General features: G+C 41.6%; 1 protein-coding gene and 1 pseudogene across 2 annotated transcripts; one reads left to right on the top strand and one right to left on the bottom strand.

Moving 5' to 3' along the window:
- Positions 1–8406: 8406 nt before the first annotated feature.
- On the bottom strand, positions 8407–16064 carry LOC311512332 (uncharacterized protein). The gene is made up of 2 exons (XM_084613478.1): positions 15629–16064; positions 8407–8837 (listed from the first exon to the last, which is right to left on the bottom strand). Exons 1-2 carry the CDS (start codon positions 16059–16061, stop codon positions 8680–8682), a joined length of 591 nt encoding a protein of 196 aa, XP_084469604.1. The 5' UTR covers positions 16062–16064; the 3' UTR covers positions 8407–8679.
- Positions 11262–11750, top strand: LOC311512328 (feather keratin pseudogene; annotated as a pseudogene). Its single transcript has one exon. The product of its transcript is annotated as a feather keratin pseudogene (transcript).
- Positions 16065–21560: the final 5496 nt, after the last annotated feature.

Raw genomic sequence — 21560 nt, 5'->3', positions numbered from 1 at the left:
CGGTGCTCCCTCGTCCACAGAGATGAATTTTTAAACAAGTAGGAGAAACAAGGAGAACCACAAGACTGATATTTATGATGCGGCATAGTTTTTAATGCGAATGGAATTTGCAGTACACAGTTACAGGAAGAAATAATACAGAGCAGAACTTTTTTAAGTTCCTTGTTTTACCCCAGTTGGTGGGAAATAAAATACAGCATAATAGAGACAAAGGACTAGGCAGCGTCTCCAGTACATATCTGACGTAGCATGATTCCAAGTGAGATGCTGATGATACATATTGGTGGAAAGGATAGAACATGTAGGGCCTGTTCTCCTTTATTTCATGGATATTCCTGTTGGGATTAACAAGGCCCACAGTATCCACCGCGATACCTACGGCCATATCCCCCATAACGGCATAATCCCCCAAAACCACCTAATCTCCCGTAACCGTAACCTCCCCCGTACCCACACAGATCCCCATAACCTCCCCCGTAACCACCCAATGCCCCATAACCACCTAATCCCGCTGAACCATACAATCCTCCATAAAGGCCTCCAGAGCTGTACAGTCCCCCCAGACCGAATGAGCCCCCATAGCCGGCTCCGACAACAGGTGCTCCTACGGCTCCCACTTCACTCTGCTGAGGGAAATTGCTGAGAATTGGTCCTGGAATGGTTACGACAACTGGGGATGGTCTAATGACCACTTCAGAGTCAGGGCACTGCCTAACACACGGCTCATTGTAGCTGCCAGAAACTGGACTGGGCCGGGCCACCCCACACTCTGGATAGCACAGGCTGGAGCAAGACATCTTTCTGGGATGGAAGTGAACCTGAAACACACAACAAGGAACAGATTAAAGAGAAGGTAGAAGTGTCAGTGGACAAAAGGCTTCAAAGCTTGGTTACTATGGTAGTGAGGTCTACAAGGGCCTGAGAGAGAGGCGGAGGAGTGGATTCGGTCCCTATGTTCATGGTTATTATTTGTTCCTATTTCCGCTTTCTACGCCTCTTCTCCTCTCCCACTAAACTTCCCTCCCAACCAGCCTCTTTGAAGCCCTCTCAATGATTGTGTCTGAAAGGCACCAACTGGAATCAGTGTAACTATTTCTATTACGGACAGCTGGGATTTTGTGTCTATTTTAGACATTTCTCAAAGAGAACATAACTGGGATAATGGTAATCAAATTCTTTTCCTTTTGGATATTGGCTGTGGCTCTTTGGTTTTCCAAACGTTGTAAATCGCCAATGTTTGCTGAGAAATGAACAGAAACTTTTCTTTTCTCCAAATAAATCATGAATGAATAACAGCCTCTTCAGAATAACGTAGAAGACCACGGAATTGGCCCTGTATGGACTACAGTGGGAAAGTTTCTTCCTAATCTCCCTAAATGAAAAATGGCGTTTCTGAAACGCTTAAAAGATTTAAATGCCCTAATTCAATTTCCAATTCAATGAAACTATATTTCCCAGTTGCATGTGTTGCTTCTAAAATCTCCCCTTTAGCTTAACATCATGAATCCAGCAGCCCTTGCAACTGAAGAAGTGCACGAGATTATAATGGAAAAACACCCTCATCCCTGATAAAAATCCCTGAGAGTATGTGCAAGATTCAGTCTTAAATGTAAATGGATGCTACTAGGATATCTCTATGGTAAGAAAGAGATGGAGTTGAACTGGACTTACCGTGTTCACCGAGGAAATGAAGTGCAGAGAAGTGTTTAGAAGAGCCTTGAGTCGTGAGCGCTTTTATACAGTTTGTAGGACTGCCTGAAGGATCTGAGATGCCTTTTGTGGAGGAGATCCTAATTAGTTACCAAACAAACTTGACTGCCTTGCTAAATCCTCCTTTTGATGGAGCTGCTTTCCTCAGGGTTTGGGATTATTGGGCTAATTTCAGCCTCAAAGGGCGTGACATTGTTGCACTCTTCAGCTTTCTTTCATCTAAAAATTGTACGCGCCAACTGCTTTCCTCATGGTATTCCACTGACTTTCTTAGTGCTGCAATGAGAATGCATGTCAAGGTGATTCAGAGCTGCATCAGTAGCACAACTGGCTGTCCTGAACAGATATCCCCTTTGGTCCTTTCAATTCATGCTGGTCGTGGTTAGGGCATTGGGCACTGCATTTTGTACCCTCACCACCTCCATCCCCAGTGGGTCAGATCCAGTTCCCATTGTAATCAGTGGGAATCATTCCATTGCCTTCAGCGTGTTTCTTGTCAGGAGCTTAAGTCTGAAATTCCTCATTTGGCAGGGGGATACTACAATGTCTCTGGACAACTTGAGTCCCACTTGAAACTTTCACACTAGGTCTTAGTAGGGACTCTTGTGGAGCGTGGGCCTTTGGGATGGCTCTTTGCCAAGGGGACAATTTCACTTTATGGGGATTCAAAATTAACCAAAAATCAGACCTCCACTTGTGGCACCAATTCTAAACAATTATCAAAAATAAAACAAACACACACAAAAAACAAGCACTGGAATGAGCCTCTCTAAGAGTTACTCTCAGGTTCGGGACACATTTGGAAGCCATGAACGGGAAGTATCCAGTGGGGTTCAGGCGATTGAAGTTAGTGTTTGGCATGAGTAGTCCCAACTATTGGGGGCTTTTTCTGACTCTGCCAGCCGCTCCCTGTCTGACCTTGACCTTGACCTTGACCTTAATGTGCCGCCGTTCACCTCTGCGTAAAACAGGTATAATTGTCATTTGCAAGCACTTCACAAACACTCATGAAGTTTTATACGGCCAAAGAGAGGTACTGTATTGTTAAAATAGTAATAGCTTTTTACTGCAATGAGATGTTCCAATATTAAAGATTAGATTCACTTTAAAAATGCATGTCAAGCTCTCAGATGTAATTCCAGTACTCGGTTCGTGATTCTGAGCTCCCTCCCCCTCAAAAGGAGGCTCTTTGATTTTTTTGAATGTAGCTTTGTTTTCCCTTGTACACGTATCTTAAAGTTAAAGGGGTTGAATCTGAGCTAGTGTAGACCAGCACAACTCCATCAGCTTCAATTGAAGGAAGGCCCTTTACCCAGCCTAGGTTAGAGAAAACCTGGTGTGGAGTGTATCATTCTGTGCATACTCGGCACCTCCACCCACAACAGTTTGTGTCACCTCAGACTTAGCCATTTCACCAAGAAGAATAAGGCAAGGTGAGTGATCTGAAAAGTCCTAAATTGCAGGTGCTTTCATATGCTTTAGAAAGGACGTGAGATGCCCTTTGCTTCTGATGAGGACCTTATTAGCTACGAAACCAATCTTGTTGCATGCATAACAACTTCAATGAATGTTAATGTTTTCCTCATTGTTTTTGATTATTAGTGTAAAGCTACAATTAATGAAATTTTAATACCCAAATTATGAAGCTGTATATCATGGCCTGAGTAGGGAAGGACATGAGAGACCTCGCGTGAATGTTTTGACGTGACTCAAGCACTCAGGACTGGGCGTTTAACACAAAGAGAACACCCTCAATATTATAATACTAACGCACTTTGCCCTTATAAAATAGTAATGAGTGTTTTTGCAATGCCTTGAAGTTCACAGTTCTGAGGAAGGCTCACATGTAGCGTAACTGTTGTTATGCCTGTTTTATATGCAGAGACACAGAAGCACTTTGAGGTGAAGATTACACACTGAATCCAATTGAAGAATTACACACAAACTGCACATGAATTCCAGGATATGCTATCAAATAAAGCTTAACTGTAACCTCAGCACATTGACTGGTGCATGGAAAAGTTCCATTGTCCCGGTTGATGGAAGAGATGGGAAAATACCTTGAGGAAAATATAGGCTTTGAAAGTTTCCTTTCATTGGTCACCGCGCCTCTTCTCTACTCTACTCATTGCTGTGTGTTGCAATGCACTTCCGTTGCAAAAAGATGTCTTGCTCTAGAAACCCTTGATGGGTGCTACGTACCATGTAGGGTGACAGGCCCTCAGTCAGTTGCTATGCGCTGCAATGAGCCATGGATTAGGCCGTGCCAAGGCTGCAGAGTGGTGTTCTTCCCACCATTGGCTGCCGTGACTAACCTGGGACAGATTGTCAGCTCTTTTCCTCAGGAGTGAGGAGTTTTAGGATGAAAGAGAGGTCCATAGTGTATTGTGTATGTCCTGCCATATGGAAGTGAGAACAAACTGATCATCAAAAACACAGAGGAAAAACTTACATCAGTTGAAGGGGATACAGAAAGTTTGTTTCATAACTAGTTAGACGTACAGGAGCAAAGGGCCTCTCTAGTCCTCTAGGCTGTCTACAAAACTGTGTAAAAGCACTCATGACTCAGAGGTCTTCAAACCGCTTTTTTAACTTAAGTTTCAGAGTAGCAGTCATGTTAGTCTGTATCCACAAAAAGAAAAGGAGGACTTGTGGCACCTTTGAGACTAAATAAATAAATTTGTTAGTCTCCAAAGTGCCACAAGTCCTCCTTTTCTTTTTAACTTATTCTCGTCCATGAATTGGATAAGTCCTACTCGACTCACTCTCTCTGTAATCTTTGAGATGACGTGTTCGCGTGTTAGTGATAGTTTTAATTTAGGAGTGAATCTTGCACATACACTCTGTGATTCCTAGCAGTGTGAAGGGGTTGGTTTGGTTCTTTTTCAATATCTTTTAGTCCATTATAAAGTAGCAGGAATTTGTTTCTTCAGGCTTAGAAGCTAAGGCTTGAATTTTCAGAGCAAGACATGCCTTTGTAACACTCGTTCTCATTGCTTTTAGTTGAAACTTGGGCATACCAATCCCATAGGTAGCTCTGAAAATACCTACCCCCAATTTTTTTATATAGGGCTTAGGAATAAATGCCCTAAGTTTACCCCATAAATGACAAATTAATTGTTCTTGTTCCTTGTGAAGCAGCTGGTAAGTGACACTCATTGCAACGGGATACTGGATTGGATGGGCCACTCATCTGTTCCAGCATGTCAATTGCTACATTCTAATGTGCAGAGGTGATTATAGGTGAAGCTTCTCATCTCGTCTAACTTAGTGTAGCTCCAGTGAAGTCAATGGAAAGCGCAGATGTGCACTAGCTGAGGAAGTGGTGTTCAGTGTTTTGTTTTTATTTTTAAAAAGCCAAACACGTTCCTTTATCCATCAGGAAGTACTGGTGACACACTAAGGTTTACAAACCAAAGTACCACATTCCGACACTGGACTGAACTTGTTTGTATGTAGAGGTTATATGCTAACAAAGAAACTAGCATTATTTATGCTATCCCAACCATTTTCTGTGTTATGATTTTTTAAGGGACTGAAAATCCAAAGCATCAGAGACAGAAATTTTATATATTATTACGACTTAGATACAGGACGTTTTCGGACAAAGACAGTAACAAGGATTCGGTAGAGCTGGTTAGGTTGGTGACTACGGGTAAGCAGAGCAAGAAGACTAAAAGCAGAATATGGGACCAGAGTTGAAGACACGAACAGAGGGGCTAGGTCTGTCTTTGTTACACTCTTTCTCTCTCTCGCTCTCTCTTTAGGTCTCTACATGACCTCAATTGTGGTTTGCCTTAGTTGAGACTGACCAAGGGGAAACAAATAATTAAAAATGCTGGCAAACGGGACTTCTTTGTCAAACTCTACAGCTGCAATAAAGACAATTATTTGAGAAATACATGACTTTGGAGCTGGTGATAGGATATGGCCCGTCATGAAACCATGGATATATAGCCTTTCTTTCTTTCTTTCTTTCTTTCTTTCTTTCTTTCTTTCTTTCTTTCTTTCTTTCTTTCTTTCTTTCTTTCTTTCTTTCTTTCTTTCCTTTTCTTTTGAAAATTTACGACTCCCCTTTAGTTCAAATTCAAATATAGAATACGTTATACTATTGGTCTTATGGTTTTAATTTCTCCTCCATTCGTTATCTTTTCATGTCATGAAAGGCTTCCATATCGTTTGGCCAAAAGTGTCTCCCACTTTTGGACACCTCCTTTGTTGTTGCTGAACCACTCAATGAAGCTTGTGGCCTGTTCTCAAGAAATATTGAGCATGGAAAGCTCCCGCTAACTTCAATAAAAGTTTTCAGTACTCAGCAATCCAGGAAAATGGGCCTGGAGCCTCTCCTGTCAGGCATCTAAAATTAATAGCTCCTTTGGAAAGACATTTTCTTAGATGTTTCCAGATCTAAGACCATTGTTATATTTGCTGATTTAGCCCAGGTCCCATTGTGTTACAGCATGAGTTGACCATGAAACACTATCACTGGAATTCAGATGATCAGGGTTTACTAGGCCTTCCAACTTTCAACAATAAAGAAAGGATAAGGAAGTAGATATTTTAGAGAGGAAGATTGGCCATATTAGGGCATTTCTTCTCAATGAAGTTTGTGATTTGCCAATGAAAGGCTCATTGCTTAATGGGAAAGGTTTCTTCCTCAGTAGTTCAGGACTTGAATGCTGCAGCTTTAAATTACTATTGATCCTCGAGTATCTCAAAGGAGAGGGGTGAGTTGGGATATGTCTCTTGGTGATGTGGACAGAATGGTGCTTGCAGAAAATAGAAGAAATGAGGAAACAGAGACTGAGATGGATTTACAGCATTTGTTCTAGTTTCAAGGATATAAACTCTTGTGCTTCAGGGTATGATCCCGTAATGGAGGTTAGATCTGATGGATGGGAGATAACGACTAACTTCCTCTGTGGGCAAGTGACTCTATACCTCTGTTCTCCTGGCTTACTTGCAACTCCCTGTAAGGCCTCTGGTAAAGACTGTTGATGGAGAGAGGCCTGATCATCGATAGCAATGTCTATGTTCTACCATTCCAAGGAGGAGTCCTTAGGTACGGTCTGATATAGAAGAGTAGAGCTGTATTGCCCTTAAATAAAACCTGTGGCCAGACAGATAAATCTCCCGTCACCAGCTAAATATTATGGCATGTTCTTGGAGAGCCAGGCTGGCCTAGATAATTTTTTCTTTTCCTTTTGTGTCATCCAATCAAAAAAATTGATTATAGGAAAATATTCATCTTCTGGGAGCTGAAGGGCACAAAAATGTTGACGACGTATGTCGTGGAAAATGTCATTTTTAATTTGCAGTTCCTGCAATATCATGCCATGAGAGACCCTGGGGACATTAGATAAGAATGGTAATATGGAGTGTAGTGAGGAACAGCAACCTCAAAACCATTAGATTCTTATACGAAAGCAATGCTCTCTTCATTAATGCATATCACACATGAGATTCCTGACAGCCGCAGATTCCTTTGGTGTAGTCTAATTTGTTCTCTTGGCTGAACAAACTCAGTCAGGTGTGTTTGCAACTATCCACTATCGGTCTAGTCATTTCACCAAGGAGTGGAGATTGCTGCTGACCAGTTGATGAACACATCAAGGCAAAGAATGAGAAGAAGATCAATTTAATTGCCTTTCAATGGTGCATTGAAATCCAAAATCACAATCTGAAGCTGAACCATTTCTGCCCTATTGCCCGTTGCCTTAGATCTCATCAAGTCACCTCCAGCATGGCAAAGTGAGTGCAAAGTTGGTGTAAAGGAGAAGACCTGGTTGAATTTACACCTTCCTTAGGGTGTCATAACTGACTGCTGTCTAGATGAATTCTAAGCGCTCCATGTCACTGGAGGTCCCAGCAAAGCAAAGGAGAACAATGTCCTGGAAGATGGAGAATTATTCTGAAGGAGGGCCGCTGATTCCATACTTCAGTTTCAGCAGAGTTTCTGTTTGAGAGTTTATTATTCAAAGTGCTCTCAGATTGCCATGCCAGTGATACATTGGTTTGAACGTTCTTCCTTAGCCCGTGGAGTAGTGCTAGCGATGGAAACGGGGATTGGTTTGGTCAAATGCCTCCAGATAAAGCACCCATATCCAATGGCCATATAAATAAAGTTTTCCCAGTGTTTGTCTTTATCAGTAGTCTCTGCTGAAAAACCCAAAGCCTGTGGAAAGGCAGCTCTATAGAACAGCGAGGTTATTTGTGGAGTTACAGTTGAGAAGAGCTTTCTAGTGAACAGCCAAACCTTCAAAGCGCTCTAGAAGCAAAGGCAGCTTGTCTCGAAAGGTCGAGGCTAGATTGAACCATGCATTAACCAAGCAATCGGCTGGCCAATTCTCTTTTCTTTTCCTTCTTGAAACCTGGGTCATTCTCCTGCAAAGGCTCACACAGATGCTTACCATGAACCATGTGACTGGTCTTCTTGAAACCAAAGGGAAAATGTACATTCTTTAAGTGACCATGTGTATAAATCTTTTCAGGAAAAGACCCTTTGCTCAACCCGGTAATGAAAGGAGGAACTCTGGCCCTGTGCAGAGGGCTTGCATAATCCTATGGACCTCTTCAAGGGCCGGATTCACTCCATGGCTTTCAAAGTTGCACCTTGAGATGTGCCCGGTGCTCCCTCGTCCACAGAGATGAATTTTTAAACAAGTAGGAGAAACAAGGAGAACCACAAGACTGATATTTATGATGCGGCATAGTTTTTAATGCGAATGGAATTTGCAGTACACAGTTACAGGAAGAAATAATACAGAGCAGAACTTTTTTAAGTTCCTTGTTTTACCCCAGTTGGTGGGAAATAAAATACAGCATAATAGAGACAAAGGACTAGGCAGCGTCTCCAGTACATATCTGACGTAGCATGATTCCAAGTGAGATGCTGATGATACATATTGGTGGAAAGGATAGAACATGTAGGGCCTATTCTCCTTTATTTCATGGATATTCCTGTTGGGATTAACAAGGCCCACAGTATCCACCGCGATACCTACGGCCATATCCCCCATAACGGCATAATCCCCCAAAACCACCTAATCTCCCGTAACCGTAACCTCCCCCGTACCCACACAGATCCCCATAACCTCCCCCGTAACCACCCAATGCCCCATAACCACCTAATCCCGCTGAACCATACAATCCTCCATAAAGGCCTCCAGAGCTGTACAGTCCCCCCAGACCGAATGAGCCCCCATAGCCGGCTCCGACAACAGGTGCTCCTACGGCTCCCACTTCACTCTGCTGAGGGAAATTGCTGAGAATTGGTCCTGGAATGGTTACGACAACTGGGGATGGTCTAATGACCACTTCAGAGTCAGGGCACTGCCTAACACACGGCTCATTGTAGCTGCCAGAAACTGGACTGGGCCGGGCCACCCCACACTCTGGATAGCACAGGCTGGAGCAAGACATCTTTCTGGGATGGAAGTGAACCTGAAACACACAACAAGGAACAGATTAAAGAGAAGGTAGAAGTGTCAGTGGACAAAAGGCTTCAAAGCTTGGTTACTATGGTAGTGAGGTCTACAAGGGCCTGAGAGAGAGGCGGAGGAGTGGATTCGGTCCCTATGTTCATGGTTATTATTTGTTCCTATTTCCGCTTTCTACGCCTCTTCTCCTCTCCCACTAAACTTCCCTCCCAACCAGCCTCTTTGAAGCCCTCTCAATGATTGTGTCTGAAAGGCACCAACTGGAATCAGTGTAACTATTTCTATTACGGACAGCTGGGATTTTGTGTCTATTTTAGACATTTCTCAAAGAGAACATAACTGGGATAATGGTAATCAAATTCTTTTCCTTTTGGATATTGGCTGTGGCTCTTTGGTTTTCCAAACGTTGTAAATCGCCAATGTTTGCTGAGAAATGAACAGAAACTTTTCTTTTCTCCAAATAAATCATGAATGAATAACAGCCTCTTCAGAATAACGTAGAAGACCACGGAATTGGCCCTGTATGGACTACAGTGGGAAAGTTTCTTCCTAATCTCCCTAAATGAAAAATGGCGTTTCTGAAACGCTTAAAAGATTTAAATGCCCTAATTCAATTTCCAATTCAATGAAACTATATTTCCCAGTTGCATGTGTTGCTTCTAAAATCTCCCCTTTAGCTTAACATCATGAATCCAGCAGCCCTTGCAACTGAAGAAGTGCACGAGATTATAATGGAAAAACACCCTCATCCCTGATAAAAATCCCTGAGAGTATGTGCAAGATTCAGTCTTAAATGTAAATGGATGCTACTAGGATATCTCTATGGTAAGAAAGAGATGGAGTTGAACTGGACTTACCGTGTTGACCGAGGAAATGAAGTGCAGAGAAGTGTTTAGAAGAGCCTTGAGTCGTGAGCGCTTTTATACAGTTTGTAGGACTGCCTGAAGGATCTGAGATGCCTTTTGTGGAGGAGATCCTAATTAGTTACCAAACAAACTTGACTGCCTTGCTAAATCCTCCTTTTGATGGAGCTGCTTTCCTCAGGGTTTGGGATTATTGGGCTAATTTCAGCCTCAAAGGGCGTGACATTGTTGCACTCTTCAGCTTTCTTTCATCTAAAAATTGTACGCGCCAACTGCTTTCCTCATGGTATTCCACTGACTTTCTTAGTGCTGCAATGAGAATGCATGTCAAGGTGATTCAGAGCTGCATCAGTAGCACAACTGGCTGTCCTGAACAGATATCCCCTTTGGTCCTTTCAATTCATGCTGGTCGTGGTTAGGGCATTGGGCACTGCATTTTGTACCCTCACCACCTCCATCCCCAGTGGGTCAGATACAGGAGCAAAGGGCCTCTCTAGTCCTCTAGGCTGTCTACAAAACGGTGTAAAAGCACTCATGACTCAGAGGTCTTCAAACCGCTTTTTTAACTTAAGTTTCAGAGTAGCAGTCATGTTAGTCTGTATCCACAAAAAGAAAAGGAGGACTTGTGGCACCTTTGAGACTAAATATGATTTTAGTGATTTAGTGTCGCTCCATAGAACTCAGTTGACCTGAACCCGTTTTACGTCAGCCAAGGATCTTGTTTTTAGAGATTTATTTGCAGAAAACAAAAGTTTCTGTTCATTCATCAGCAAGTATTGGTGACTCACAAGGTTTGGAAAACCAAAGAGCCACACTCTGATACTGGAGTGAACTTGTTTGCCATGCAGAGGTTAAATCTTCAAAGCAAAGAATGTGATTACTATTATCACTGTCATGTTCTCTTTAAGAAATGTCTAAAATGGACACAGAATCCCAGCTGTCCATCAAATAAATAGTTACACTTATTCAAGTCTGTGTATTTCAGACAATGTCATTGAGAGGGATTCTAAGGGGCCGGTTGGGATGGAAGTTTAATACAAGTGGACAAGTGGTGTAGAAAGAGGAAATAAGATCAAATACATTGTTGTGAAGTTGAGGTCTAAGTCCATTAGTACTCCCTCTCTCACGCCCCATTTAGAGCTCACTACAATAGTAACCAAGCTTTGAAGCCTTTCTTCCACTGGTACTTCTACCTTCTCTTTAATCTGTTCCCTGATGTGTGTTTCAGGTTTACCTCCATCACAAAAAGATGTCTTGCTCCAGCCTATGCTATCCAGAATGCAGGGTGACCCGGCCCAGTCCAATTTCTGGTAGCTGCAACGAGCCATGTGTTAGGTAGTGCCCTGACTCTGAAGTGCTGATCAGACCATCACCGGTTGTCGTTACCCTCCCAGGACCAATTCTCAGCACTTTCCCTCAGCAAAGTGGAGTGAGAGCTATAGGAGCACCTGTGGTTGGACCCAGCTATGGGGGCTCATTTGGTTTGGGGGGATTGTACAGCTATGGAGGCCGTTTCGGAGGATTGTATGGTTACGGGGGACTAGGTAGTTATGGGGGCCATTACGGTTATGGGTGATTGGGTGGTTATGGGGGACTGTGTGGTTACGGGGGTGGTTATGGGGGACTGTGTGGTTATGGGGGATGTTATGGTTATGGGGGAGTTTATGTTTATGGGGGATTAGGTGGTTATGAGAGATATGGCCGTAGGTATCGTGGTGGATACTGTGGGCCATGTTAATCCGAACAGGAATATCCATGGAGTAAAGGAGAATAGGCCCTACATGTTCTGTCCTTTCCATTATGTTCATTAAGAATCTCACTTTGAATTTTGCTATGACTGATATATAATGGAGAAGCTGCATTGTTCTCTGCCTTTGTTATGGTTTGTTTAATTTCCCACAAACTGGGACTTAAAGTGGTTTTGCTCTGTATTATTTCTTCCTGTAACTGTGTATTGCAAATTTCATTTGCATTAAAAACTATAATGCTTTGTAATAACAGTCTTCTGGTTCTCCTTGTTTTTCCCTTCTTGTTTAAAAATCATGGCAGATGGAAATCATCCCTGTGGAGTAGGCTGCACCAGGCACTTCTCAAGTTACATCTTTGAAAGCCATGGAGTGAATCCAGCCCTTGAAGTGGTCTATAGCATTATGCAAGCACTCACACAGAGCAGGAGTTGCTTCTTGCATTACCTGGTTTAGCAAAAATTCTTATCCTGAAAAGATTTATACAGATTGTCACTTTAAGAATGTACAATTTCCTTTGGTTTCAAGAAGAACAATCAGATGGTTCATGGTTCATAACAGGGTTCAAAAAAGAACTAGATAAATTCATGTAGGATAGGACCATCAATGGCTATGAGCCAGGATGGACAGGGATGGTGTCACTAGCCTCTGTTTCACAGAAGCTGGGAATGAGCAACAGAGGATGGATCACTTGATGATTCCCTCTTCTGTTCATTCCCTCCGGGGCACCTGGCACTAGCCACTGTCAGAACACAGGATACTGGGCTAGATGGACCTTTGGTCTGACCCAGTATGGCCATTCTTATGTTATTGTAAGCATCTGTGTGAGTCATTGCAGGATAACAGCCCAGTTTTTCATAAGGAAAAGAAAATTGGCCAGCAAATTCCTTGGTTACTACAATTGACTCTTGCCCCACCCTCTTGAATGGGTAAAGGAACTTTCAAGACAGGCTGCCTTTGCTTCCAAACCACTTTGAAAGTTTGGCTGTTCACTAGAAAACTCTTCTCAACCTATACTCCACAAGTAACCTCACTGTTCTATGGAGCTTGCCTTCCCCAGGCTCTCAGTGTTTGAGCTGTGATTATTCATACAGACAAACACTGGGAAAACTTTACTAATCTGGCCATTTGATATGGCTGCATTATCTTTAGGTCTTTGACCAAAAGAGTCCCTGGTTCCATTGCTATCGCTACTCTAGGCGCTAAGGATGAATGTTCAAAGCAATGTATCTCTGGCATGTCAATTTGCGATCATTTTGAATAATAAACTCTCAAACAGAAACTCTGCTAAAACTAATTATGTTTCAGAATAATTCTCTTTTTTCCAGGACATTCATCTCTTCTCCTCTGCCAGGAGCTCCAGTGACATGCTGTGCTTAGCATCCATCTAGAAAGCAGTCTTTTATGACAACCTGTTTGGGGTGTAAATTCAACATAGTCTGCTCCTTGGCACCAAATCTGCACTCACATTGCCATGCTGGAGATGAGCTAACAAGATCTAAAGCAGGGGTCCCCAAAGCAGTACCTGTGGGTGCCATGGCGCCCACCAGGGCGTTGCCATTTCTCAGCGGCATTTCAGCGGCGGTGCTTCTTGCCATTGCCACTTTTCGGCAGCGACATTTTGGCTATTCCCACAAGAAAGCTTGCAGACCACTGATCTAAAGCAATGGGCAAAGGGGCAGAAATAGTTCAGCTTCATATTGAGATTTTGAATTTCATTGCTCCATTAAAACTCAATTAAATTAATCTTAGAATATCAGGGTTGGAAGGGACCTCAGGAGATCATCTAGTCCAACCCCCTGCTCAAAGCAGGACCAATCCCCAATTTTTGCCCCAGATCCCTAAATGGCCCCCTTAAGGATTGAACTCAGAACCCTGGGTTTAACAAGCCAATGCTCAAACCACTGAGCTATCCCTTCCCCCCCCCCATAATAATAATAATAATAATAAATTGCAGCAGAGATGCCTTCACTCATCTTCTCATTCTTTGCTTTGATGTGTTCATAAGCTGGTCAGCAGCAATCTCCACTCCTTGGTAAAATGACTAGACCAATAGTTGATTTCATAGGGATGTTGCAAACACATCTGAGAGATTTCAGAGTAACAGCTGTGTTAGTCTGTATTCGCAAAAAGAAAGGGAGTACTTGTGGCACCTTAGAGACTAACCACTTTATTTGAGCATAAGCTTTCGTGAGCTACAGCTTACTTCATCGGATGCATATTGTGGAAAATACAAAAGATGTTTTTATACACACAGACCATGAAAAAATGGGTGTTTATCACTACAAAAGGTTTTCTCTCCCCCCACCCCACTCTCCTGCTGGTAATAGCTTATCTAAAGTGATCACTCTCCTTACAATGTGTATGATAATCAAGGTGGGCCATTTCCAGCACAAATCCAGGTTCTCCCCCCACACACTCTCCTGTTGGTAATAGCTTATCTAAAATGATCACTCTCCTTACAATGTGTATGATAATCAAGGGGGCCATTTCCAGCACAAATCCAGGGTTTAACACCTGAAAGAGTCCATTTTGTTTATATAGAAAAATTACATGACACCAAAGACATCTGCAGCAGTCAGGAATCTCACGTGTGATATGAATTAATGCACAGACCATTAATTCAGTACAAGAATATAATGGTTTTCGAGGTAGCTGCTGCTCACTGCATTCCACATTGCCACTCTTAGATAACGTCCGCTGGGTGTATCATGTCTTAATATTGCAGGAATTGCCAATAAGAAGATTACATTTTCCACTACATTTTTCTTCAAAATTTTTGTGGCTCTCAGTTCTCAGAAGATGAATATTTTCCACTAATCAAATTTTTGATTTGATGACAAAAAAGGAAAAATTATCCAGGCCATCCTGGCTCTTCAAGAACATTCCATAATACTCACATAGTGAGAGGAGATTTAGCCATCTGGCCACAGGTTTTATTTAAGGGTAACACAGTTCTATTCTTCAATCTCAGACCATACCTATTGATCCCTCCTTGAAAGGGAAGAACAAAGGCATTGTTCCAGCAGTTCAGGTGATTGGTCTTTTTGACATCGAAGGAAATATTTACATTCTTAAAGTGAAAATCTGTGTAAGACTTAGCAGGAAAAGGCTTTTTGCTAAACAGATGATGCCAGGAAGAACTCCATCCCAGTGCAGAGAGCCTGCATAATGCTATGAACCACTTAAAGGGCTTTATTCTCCTATCACTCCATGCCTTCAAAAGTTGCAACTTGAAAAGTGCCTGGTGCTCCCTGCTTTACAGGGATGAATTTCATGCAGCAGGATTTTTAAACAACGAGGGAGGAACAAGGAAAACCAGAAGACCAATATTACAATGCAGCATAGTTTTTAATTTAATGTTAATGTAAATCCCCCACAGTTACAGAAAGAAATAATACACAACAGAAAGAAGGTATTTCACGTGTTTCCAGAAGGGCTGCAACCGATCACCCGCTTCCTTGCGATGCATTTGAGGCAAGATATTCTTTTCCCTTTTTCGCAGGTGCAAGGTTGGACAAACAAATTAGAGTGATAATAAATACAACTGATGCCTGTCTTAAGGCCCCTGTTTCCATCAGACGACGGGGTTAGTGCAAACAGCCTGTAATTCAGAATGAGTCCACATGTGACTAAGAGACTAAGCACATGGTTGGGAAAGCATTGGCAGAAAGAGTTTTAGCATAACATTAGAAATTGGTCTAGGAGACAAAGGTGCTGAGCAGACACAGCTCGCGTTGAACTCAAGTGGAGACATGCCTGCACAGCGCTTCTGAAATCTCGATCTGAATCTGTAGCTTGTTCTTCATTTCCTGGTCTTTTTTTTACCATTGATATTCCTGCAGGGTTTAACATGGTGTACAGCTTCCACTCAGGTATCTATGCCAAGATACCCCGGAACCGGATAATCCTCCATAACCGTAACCTCCCCCGTAACCACACAGTCCACCATAATGGCCCCCGTAACCACTCAATCCCCTGTATCCAAAACGGCCCCCATAACCACCTAATCCCCCGTAACCATACAATCCTCCATAATGGCCTCCATAGCCCCTGTACAATCCTCCCAGACCGAATGAACCCCCATAGTCGGCTCCAACCACAGGTGCTCCTACAGATCCTACTTCACTTTGCTGAGGGAAATTGCTGAGAATTGGTCCTGGGATGGTTACGACAACTGGTGATGGTCTAATGACCACTTCAGAGTCAGGGCACTGCCTAACACATGGCTCATTGAAGCTGCCAGAAACTGGACTGGGTTGGGCCACCCCACATTCTGGATAGCACAGGCTGGAGCAAGACATCTTTCTGTGATGGAGGTAAACCTGAAACACACAACAGGGAGTAGAGTAAAAAGAAGGTACATGTGCCAGTGAAAGAAAGGACTCAAAACTCGGTTACTATGATAGTGAGGACTATGTGCAAGAGAGAGAGAGGAGGAGTGGACTTAGTTCCTATGTTCTTGGCTATATATTTGTTCCTATTTCCTCTTTCTATGCCTCTCATCCATGCACGCTAAAGTTGAATGGATGACTGATTCTGTGTCCATTTTAGATATTTCTCAAAGAGAACATGGCTTGGATAATGCTATCATTTCCTTTCCTTTGAGGATTCAACCTCTGCATTCAAACCAGTTGAGTCCAGTGTCAGAGTGTGGCTCTTTGGCTTTCTAAACCTTGGGAGTCACGAATACTTGCTGATGAATAAACAGAAACTTTTCTCCACATAAATCACTAAGGACAAGATCCTAAACTGAGGTAAATTGGGTTCAGGTCCACTGACTTCAAAAAAGAGACATTAAATTACTCCATCATAGGAGAGACATCTTCAATGGTTAGTTCTGCTCATATGAACTTAGGAATTGATAGACTAGATCGCACCAGTTTTCAACTCAATCTATTCTCCTGTCTTCAATGGTGAAAAGTAGCAGCTGCTTCAGAATAAAGTAGATTATTCAATTGGCCCTGTATGGACTAACCTTGGAAAGTTTTTTTCCTACTCCAGCCAAGTGAAGAATGGCTAAGGGACTTTCTAAAGTTACTTAAAAGGTTTAAATGCCCTAGTTCTATTTCCAGTTAATAGGAAATATTTTTCCCAATTGCATAAGGTGCTCCTATATTCCCCCCCTTCACATCAAGATGTAAATCCACCAGCACCTGCAACTAAATAACTACACAAGATAATTATGGAAGAACACCGTGATAAAAATCACAGAGAGAACGTGCAAAATGCAGTCTTAAATGAAAATGGACCCTACTTTGACATCTTTTAGGTTAGAAAGAGATTGAGTTGAATTAGATTTACCCTGTTCACTGAGGAGCTGAAGTCCGGAGAAATGTTTAGAAGAACGCTGAGTCGTGAGTGCTTTTATACAGTGTCTAGGACTGCCTGGCAGATTTGTGACATGTTTTTTACAGGAGGTCCCATTAGTTAGCAAACAAACTTGATTGCCTTGATAAATCCTCCTTTTGAACGTGCTGTTTTTTCAGGGTTTGGGATTCTTGGGCTAATCCCAGCCTCAAAGGGAGTGACATGCACATTGCACTCTGCATTTCTCATTTCATTCCACTGATTTTCTTGGCGGTGAAATGAGAATGAATGTCAAGGTGATTCAGAACTGCATCAGTAGCACAACCGGTTGTCATGAACAGAAATCCTTTCAATTCATGCTGGTCATTGTTAGGTCCTTTCAATTCATGCTGGTCATTGTTAGGGGTATTGGACATTTCATTATAAACTTACTATGAAGCAGAGAGCTATTTCTCCACATTCTCATGACCTCCATCCCCAGCAGGTCAGATCCAATTCCCTTTTAAATCAATCAGAATCATTCCATTGCCTTCAGTGTCTTTCCTGTCATGACCTTAAGTCTCAAATTCACCTTCTGACAGGGGGATAGTACAAGTATGACCCTCTGCCCAAGGGTGAATTTCACCCTATGGTGATTAAAACTTGACCTAACATTGACACAATCCTCTTGTGTCATCAATTCTGTAACAAAGGGCTACCTAGACAAGACTTCCTCATGGGTCAACGGAAGGGATGGGAGGGAGTGAAAGGAAGCAGTGCTCTTTTGTAGAAAGGTTTTATGCATGCCCTCACAAGAAACGGAAGTCTTGAAAGATAATACAGCTGATTAAGTCCTGGAAGACATTCAGGAAAAATGGAAATTATTGATATGTGGTGTAAGAGGAGACAGCTGTGGGATGAGATTTGACATAGATTCCAACCAGCCATAGGGCACGTTGCAGAAAACATTTGTGCAAGAACCAGAATGTTGTTTTAATTGTAAAATATATCCCTAGGAATGCATTTTATATCCAGGGAAGAAGGCAGAAATGTCTTCCTTTTGATTTTGAGGCCCTGAACCTGAATCCATTGTGCTGATTTACAAAAAGAAAGCACCTTCCTTTTCCTATAAAAATCATTTTAAAAATACCAAATGCAAAATTACATTTGAATGAAAATAAAATATCCCCCAAATTCTGTGGCTTTAAGTCACGACCTGATTAAAGGAATGAGATGAGAGACCTTGGCCTCTATTTTTTTTGAAGTGACTATTACTCATTGCAGAAGCATCTAATCCCAGTAACAACTTATTAATATTCTAGGAATACAACACTTTTCATGTATGAAACGCCAATAAGTGTTTGTGAGGTGCTTTGAAATCTCGACTTCTGAGAACGCTGAAGAACTTCCAGCCTTAACATCCTTACTATCCTTGTTTTATAGGCATAGAACAATAAGCACATTGAAGTGAAGGTCACACGGGTGTCAGTTGCAGAAACAGAAGTAAAACCCAATACTTCTCCTAACCACAGGCTAAATTCAAGGTTCATCCCTGTTGCACTCTATTACAACGCAAGTTTGGTAACATGTCTTGTTAAAAAATGTGTGCATCCTTGGATCTGAGCATTGACAATAGAAAATGACTAACATATGATCCACTTTAATTTTGTCTTCTTTATAGAGGGACAATACTTCTCCAAAGGAATTACAAGTCTGTCATATTTATATCTTTTCCATTGTAAAACACAGCACATAATTCAAGTATCAAAAACTTGCTTTAAGGCATGTCACCCTTTGGGACGAAGTTGCCAACTACACTGTGTGTGCTATTTTTTCTTTCTTTGGAAACACATCTCTCGAATGGGTCATCGTGACCCAATGGTAATGAATTCTTTCAGCTTTGTGAAATGAGGAACAGGGTGGGCTGTCTCTTTCACATAGCCTTCTTTATCCATGAGGATAATAATTGTCCAAAGGAAGTACAGGTGTGTATATTTAAAGCTTATTCACATGCAGTGTAGGAATAAAACTCTCAATATAGAATTCAAATGGAAAGAATGTTGGTACCAGATAATTTAAGTCCGCTCAAATGTAAATACTAACAACTAAGAAAACACCTTCAAATAAAGGGAGTTAAAGCGCATTGCAAGACTCTCGATGGCTGATCATTGTTCACACTTAGATCAGAAGATATTTCACCCAGATGTTCCCCAAAAAATCATCCAAACAAAATAAAAAGAAAATTCCAGAATGAGCCTCTCTAACAATTACCCGCAGTTGAGTGAGTTGAGTGACATATTTGGAAGCCATGAACGGTAAGTGTCCAGTAAGGTTCAGGAGATGAAGGTTGTTATTTGGCAGGAGTAGTCACAACTATATTGGGTTTTTTTTCTGGTTCTGCCAATCACTCCCTGTCTGACCTTCATCTTAACGTGCCTCCATTCACCTCTGTGACAAAAAGGTATAATAATAACTTTCATTGTGGATTGTCTCAGGCTTCCTCTGATCTAACCATTTCAAAGCACTTAACAACCATTCATCAAGTTTTTACAGCCAAGAGATGTACTATTATAGTAGTAATAACATTTACAAGGATTAGATATTCCAGTATTAAAGATTAGATTCACTTTAAAAATGTATGTCAAAGTCTCAGATATCATTCCCAGTACTCAGTTCATTATTTTCAGCCTCCTAAATTGGGGCTCTTTGATTTTTATTCAATGTACCTTTCTATTTCCCATTTATATCTATTTTAAAGTTTAAGGATAGATTTCGAGCCAGTGTAAACCAGCACAGCTCCATCATCTTCAAACTGAAGGTATTTATCCAGCGTAGGTTAGAGAAAACCTTGTTTGCATACTCTGCACCTCCAAGTACAACTGCTCAGTTCCAATGTACAGTGAAATCAATGGGAAATGTCTGCTGCTGCATCTCCCTTTATGAGCACCCGAGAGAATTGGGTCCTGTAAGAGAATTCAGCTCATAAATAAAAGGAAGAAGCACAAGAGAGACGGAGTTAAGGAGTACTTCTTCAGTGGTCAACTTTCTGTGAGATGAGATTGGATTAATTCCAAGTCTGACCAACCTAGGGCTTTCTGCAAGACCTTTCTCTAACAGAAAGCTTTTCAGCTATAATTAGAATGATTTGTAAAGTAGAAAACACCCCCCCATGCCATTTCTTCTAACCTGAGCAGTGTCAATGCCTTCCCTTAATATTAATGCACAGAACCTCATAGAAGTCTATGGTACTGTGCTGATATACACTAGCTCAGCATCTGCCCCATGAGCTTTACAAAGGAATGTTTGTTAGCAAAGGGAAATGAAAAGCTTTTTTGAATGAAAATCAAAGGGCCCCAAATTCGGAGGCTAGGTGTCATGAGCTGACTATTGGAATGACATCAGAAACCTCAATATGCGTTTGTAAAATTAATTTAATCCACAATTTGAGGGCATATAATCCCAGAAAAATATGCTCTTATTAAAATAATACAACACAGTAAACACATACAGCTTCTCATATAGTTTCTCAATTACATTAGACACTTACTATTCTAGGCTTCCAAATATCCCATTGCAGCATCAATGAAGTCAGTAGAATGAAAGCAGGATTGTAGCTGGCCCATAAAGTTTTAAAATGAAAGAGAGTTGTATGGTGTAAGGAGCGTGTCACACCATGTGGAGTTAGGAACAAACTAATTGTCAGAACCACAGAGGGAAAAAAATACATCAATTGAAGGAGTTATGCAAAGTTTATTTTGTAACTAATTAGGCCTTCAGGAGCACAGGGCCTCCACAAAACTGTATAAAAACATTCCTGATTTAGAGGTCTCCTAACTTATTCTCTAACTTATTCTCTTTGAAAAGGATAAATTCTATTAGACTTGCTCTCTCCAGAACATTTCAGAGGATATGTTCGTAATCCTTTTAATTTAGCACTGAATCATGTGCATACACTCTCGTGATTCTTAACAATGGAAAGAGATTTGTTTTTCTCAAGTTTTTTCCCATTACCAAGTTGCAGACATTGGTTTCTTCATGGTTTAGAAGTTAAGGGTTGGATTTTCAGAGCAAGAGATGCATTTGAGACAGTAGTTCCTATTGATTTTAGTTGGAACTTGGGCATTCAGATCCCTTCAGTAGCTCTAAAAATTCTCACCCCCAATTTTTAATGTAGGGTTTTGGAAGAAACTCCCTAAATTTCCTCCATAGACGCCTAATTCATTCTTCTTCTGCTGTCTTCTGAAGCAGCTGGTAAGTGACAGTCATTGAGACAGGATACTGCATTGGATGGGCCATTCATCTCTTCCAGCATGGTAATTGCTACCTTCTCATAGGCAGAATTAATTAGAGGTGCAGCTCTTCATCTGGTCTCACTTAGTGTAGCTCCAATGAAATCAGTGGAACAGTGCACATTTACACCAGCTTAGGAAGTGGTGTTTAGTGTTTTGTTTTGATTTTAAATAAATCCAAACACTATTATTCATTCATCAGCTAGTGTTGGGGACACACTAAGG

This window comes from Lepidochelys olivacea (genome assembly GCF_965140295.1).
Source record: "Lepidochelys olivacea isolate rLepOli2 genome assembly, chromosome: 24".
NCBI classification, from domain to species: domain Eukaryota; kingdom Metazoa; phylum Chordata; order Testudines; family Cheloniidae; genus Lepidochelys; species Lepidochelys olivacea.
Note: the sequence above shows the minus strand (reverse complement) of the source record. Positions and strands in the feature narration are given on the sequence as shown.

Bases quoted from the DNA above. Each gene is read 5' to 3' on its own strand.
- LOC311512332 (XM_084613478.1), bottom strand. From the start codon at position 16,061: ATGTCTTGCTCCAGCCTGTGCTATCCAGAATGTGGGGTGGCCCAACCC. The intron at 8,838-15,628 runs GTGGAAGCTGTA...CAGCGGGATTAG, and splicing joins ATCTTGGCATAGATACCTGA to GTGGTTATGGGGCATTGGGT.